At 36.9% G+C, this 5068-nt stretch overlaps 1 protein-coding gene across 1 annotated transcript; it reads right to left on the reverse strand.

The window, feature by feature from the left end:
* Positions 1–235: 235 nt before the first annotated feature.
* On the reverse strand, positions 236–1443 carry PRPS1L1 (phosphoribosyl pyrophosphate synthetase 1 like 1). The gene has a single exon (XM_006054073.3). The coding sequence runs from the start codon at positions 1275–1277 to the stop codon at positions 288–290; it is 990 nt and encodes a 329-aa protein (XP_006054135.2). The 5' UTR covers positions 1278–1443; the 3' UTR covers positions 236–287.
* Between the last annotated feature and the right edge of the window lie 3625 nt (positions 1444–5068).

Below are 5068 nucleotides of genomic sequence, written 5' to 3' on the forward strand. Positions count from 1 at the left end.
CAAAGTCTGAAGTCAGCAGCTGACCTGTAGTTAAAGCTGCAAGGCTCACAAAGTCATCAAAGAAGCCAGAATGAGATGACCTAGATAGGAAATTCTAGCAATTATTCTCCATCAGTCTTTCTCCAATCTAAAATAAACATCTAATATACATGATGTGGGATTTAGAAAGCCACGCTGTAGCAAGCAGGGTATTCTGTCAAACTTTTCATCAAATATCAAGGGAAACTAATGGTCAGGATATATTTTATCTTATTTTATTTAATACACAACTCCCCATATTATTCTAATTATAATGGGACATGGCTGAACAGGTAGGAGACAGATTTCCCACTGTGAATTCTTCTGATGGCTTCTGCAAGAATCATGGAGATGTCGATCACCTGTATTTTGGAGCAGTGCTTCATCTTTTCCTCCTGAGGTACGGTATTGGTGACTACGACTGCTTCAAAGCCTGCACTGTTCATGCGAGTAACGGCTGGGCCAGAAAAGATTCCATGGGTCAAGATCGCATAAACTCTGGTGGCTCCAGCTGAGAGCAGTTTGTCGGCCGCCTGGCAGATTGTACCACAAGTGTCAGCCGTGTCATCCACAAGGATAGCCACACGATACTTCACGTCTCCCACTAGTACCATTCCGTCCACTTCACTGGCTTTCTTCCGTACTTTGTGAATCAAGGCAAAGTCCACATTCAATCTGTCTGCAATGGAGGTCGCTCTCTTAACTCCACCAGCATCTGGGGAGACTATCGTGCAGCTCCTCCAGTCAGAGATATGCTCCTTTATCCACTTCAGGACAGCGGGTTCTGCACACAAATTGTCTACTGGGATATCAAAAAAGCCCTGAATTTGAGAAGCATGTAGGTCCATCGTGATGATATGATCTGCGCCTGCCGTTGACAGCATATCTGCAACAAGTTTGGCGGAGATCGGGGCTCCGCTCTCACCTCTCGTATCCTGCCGGGCATATGGGAAGGACGGGATAACTGCGGTAACCTGGCCTGCTGAAGCAATCTTGCAGGCATTAATCATGATCAAAAGCTCCATCAAATTGTCGTTGATTTCGCCACAGCCACTCTGCACTATGTAGACATCCTCTCCTTGCACACTCTGGCCAATTTCCACACAGGTCTCCTGGTTGCTTAATTTCTTGGTCACCACCTTGCCCAGCTCCAGGCCCAATCGGTCAGCGATTTTCTGGGATAAGTCCTGGTGGGAGCTGCCGCTGAAGATTTTGATATTTGGCTTTTTGGTCAACTGCAGTAGGCTCTTTGCGTCCATTGATCACGCCGGCAGCTGAGACAGGAACAAAACTCAGATGGCAGACTATGCCAGGCGCTACCTCGGGCGCCAGATACTGTAGACTCTAACTAACGGCTTCTGGTTGTTACTCTGTGCTTCCGGTCCCGTCAGGCGGTGCGCGATTTTAAACTGCTACCCTAGATCTTTAAAAAATAAAAATTCCTGCTTGGAACGGACCTCACAAAAGAGAATTAAACATTTTTTCAGTTCGTGAACTTTTTTCCCCCTTCTGTTAGTGCCTGTTTTAGTTTCCAAGGGCAGCTTAAATCTGAATAAGTGAAAATATAAAATTTCTGTTAGGCAAAAAATGTAACTTCAAAAAGTTCTGGACTGGAGGAAATATCTAGAATGTGTCCTGAGTTCTTTCAAGCGAGGAAAGGTAAGTAAGAATAAACATATGAAAAAAAAACACAAAAAACAAAACACTAGAAATCAAGAAAATGATACATTTTCACACACCAGTTGAGCCAAAATTATGATAGATAATTCCTTCTATTCTAATGGGATGTTTAAGTGAGGGATTTTGTGAGGGAAATTTCGCATATAACCTTTGACTCAATGTGTCTTCTAGGAATCTACTCACTAGAAATATTCTTTAAATATATTGATAACTATTTCTTTCTGTATTAATCCTTTTAGTCAAAATTTCCTGAGGTATTATGTGTGTCAAGTTTTTGAGCCTTTTGCAGAGTACAAGATGGTGAATGACGAATAGTAACTCTCTAGAATTGTTTATAAAAGCAAAATACGGAAACCAATAAATGTCTGTCAATAGCTAAATTATCAGGTAATGTATAGTTGGTACACAGGGCTGCTGTTAAAGAGATTGTAATAGTCATGCAAAAGAAATCATATAGAAGTATCTCCAATGTATTTTTAAATGTGAAAAAAATTCATAAAAATATGCATAATATATTTATGTATTTAAAATTAAGTAATATAGTCAGCGCATCAAATAATTATGGAAGTCTTTAAAAAATTATTTATTTATTTTCGGCTGCCTGCGTCTTCCTTGCTGCATGTGGGCTTTCTTTAGTGGTGGCCAGCGAGGACAACGCTCTAGGTGTGGGGCACCAGGTTCTCATTGCAGTGACTTTTCGTGTTGTAGAGCACTGCCTCTAGGGCACTCAGGTTTCAATAGCTGCAGCGTGTAGGCTTAGTTACCTTGAGGCAGCTGGAATCTTCCTGGATCAGTGATCAAACCCATGTCCCTTCATTGGCAGGAGGATTATTAGCCATTCCCTGAGCCACTAGGGACATCTTATTTTTAGTATGATTACCTTTGGTGATGGGAGTAGGTTGATAGTAGTTGGGGTTAGTTATGCACAATTTATTGACATTGTTAATGTGGTATTTGAACCTTCATTACTTTTATAATTTAAAAAAGACTAAAAAAATATGTATGATGATTAACATCTTTGCTAGCAAATTTAAGTACACTGCTTCCAAATGCATTAGGGGTTGGAGTTAAGGGCTGAGAAGTGGAGGGGATCATAGATCCCAGGAGTTTCGACAACAAACTGTGTCATAAAAATAATGTAGACATTAGAGATCAGAAAACTTTATCATGTTAATTGTGTGTTTGACATTTGGTTCTGGGATATTTTTATTTTATCTAAAACCAAAATAATTATTTTATAATATTTTGAAATTGCTAAATAATTTTTTGAACCTATAGCAGCTCATTTCAGTCCACAACCCTTCATTCATGTTCTTTCCTATCACAAAATCCACAGACACACCTATACTATATAATTCTCATCCTCAGCCAAGATTACATACAGTGATTTCTAAAGAAAATTCTGTGGCTTAATTTAGCAGCACTGAAAAGTACTTGCAGCTTCGATTAAAATGATTTTTCTCTTAGTGTTCTCAACATGTCACACAGTTTTCAGTTTTTAAAGAAAAACAAACAGGTTTTTAAATAGACTTATTATTACCCAAATTGAAGTGAATGCTAATGTAAACATTAAAAACCATAGTTGGTTGCATTTTCCTTGAGGTGTTAAGTAGGAGAAATTTTTGTGTTGCTGCTATTTTTGCTCCATGCTCTCTCTCTTGCAACACCTCACACTTACAGGGATTTGTCTAGAATCATAAAATGTTAAAGATGGAAATGACCTTAGAAACCACTAGGTCTGACATCCCAATTCACAGATATGGAACCAAGGCTCAGAGAAATGAAGCAAGTTGCCTGGGATCTAACAGGTAACATGAGGCAGAATGTGGATTAGGACACAGAATCCCTGAATTTCCAAATAGGGCTTTTCTTAGTGTATCATGTCTTGGCCTTTTATTTGAGGTCTGTCAGAATGAACGAAAAGTCAAAAGGTCACGCAGAAATTGTTGCACAAAATCTTTACTCTTCTATTGAACATCTACAACAAAGAACAAAACCCCAAAACTGAGACTGGAAAATCCTTTTACTTTAAAAAATTATTTCCAGAAAGAGATAAGTGATTAGTAATGTCATGGAAATATCTTTTTTACTCTGATATTTATGTTACATGGATCTGCTGTAAGGGGATTTAGCTACTGCTTATTTTAGTCTCTGTAGGTTGAGAAAGACATATATCTTGTCACTGTTTCAGACCAAAGTTACAGGGAGGCATAATGCCCATTGAATAACACATTCTCTCTATTTAAGACATTGTTTCTTAATAAATTACTCTGGAAACAGAAATTGTGGTATGGAGGAAATGCCTTATCTTTCTCCTTCCCAAGGCCAGCATATTTAAATGTCATCTTTACAGATCTGTAAGAATTGCTATATTTTGAAGGTCTTTTGAGTCAATACCCAGAATATATCTATTACCTTGGTAATAGTTTCTTGCTTTACTGATTATTCTTTTACCCTTCACAATTCCAACATAAATAATTCAGAGAGCCCTGATACAGCTTGATCAGCTAAGGAGAAAAGAAATTCAGTCAGTTCTTTCAGAAAGTGGAGAAAAATGGTTGTTGTATTTTAGGTAAAATAAATGCTTTCACTAAACATACTTGCAGTTGACAAAATGCTAGATGTTTAGGTGGCAATTATAGTTCTTTGATAAACTGTCAAATCTTGTCACAACACACGTTACAAACAAGGACAGATTTAGATGTCCTTTATGACAGCTTTGTGTAGGTTGAGAATGTTTGGCAGTTAATTTCAAAAAGCAACATATTTTTCTTTCCAGCAGTTATCTTCTTGTTTATTAGGAAGAGTTTCTTTGTGCCTTTAATCTTCCTCATTTGACTCACAGTTCCAGATCATTATTGTAACATTACCTTACCTCTTTTATTTTGTTCATAATAATCATCTACAATACTTTGAGAAAACAATTTCCCACAGAGCTTTATATTGGTAGAAATGCTTTAAAGTTTGTTTTGTGATTGTTTACAATTAAAGTTGACTACTGTGTGTGTTTACTGAGCTTTTAGTTGGAAATCTGTCATTTTATACAATAGATGTGAAGATGGTGATTAGGTAAGTAAATATGAGTGAAACAAATAGAAGAAAAAGACAAAAATTTTGTTATTCAGAAATGTGACTTTAATTTTGAGTATATTAGACTTATGATGGTATTTTTTAAACACATTTTGGAATTAAAAAACTTTCTAGTGAACTTAAAAATCTTAGTATGAAAAAATAGTCTTGGAATAATAATAAAGTTAGGTGTGCTGCAATATAGTTGAGGCAATATATGGAGAAGTTCCATAAGTGGTTAATTTCAATAAATGTATCTCTCTAAATATTTATGTGAAATATTTTTAAGTATTTTAAGACA

Source organism: Bubalus bubalis, chromosome 8 (genome assembly GCF_019923935.1).
Source record: "Bubalus bubalis isolate 160015118507 breed Murrah chromosome 8, NDDB_SH_1, whole genome shotgun sequence".
Taxonomy (NCBI): Eukaryota; Metazoa; Chordata; class Mammalia; order Artiodactyla; family Bovidae; genus Bubalus; species Bubalus bubalis.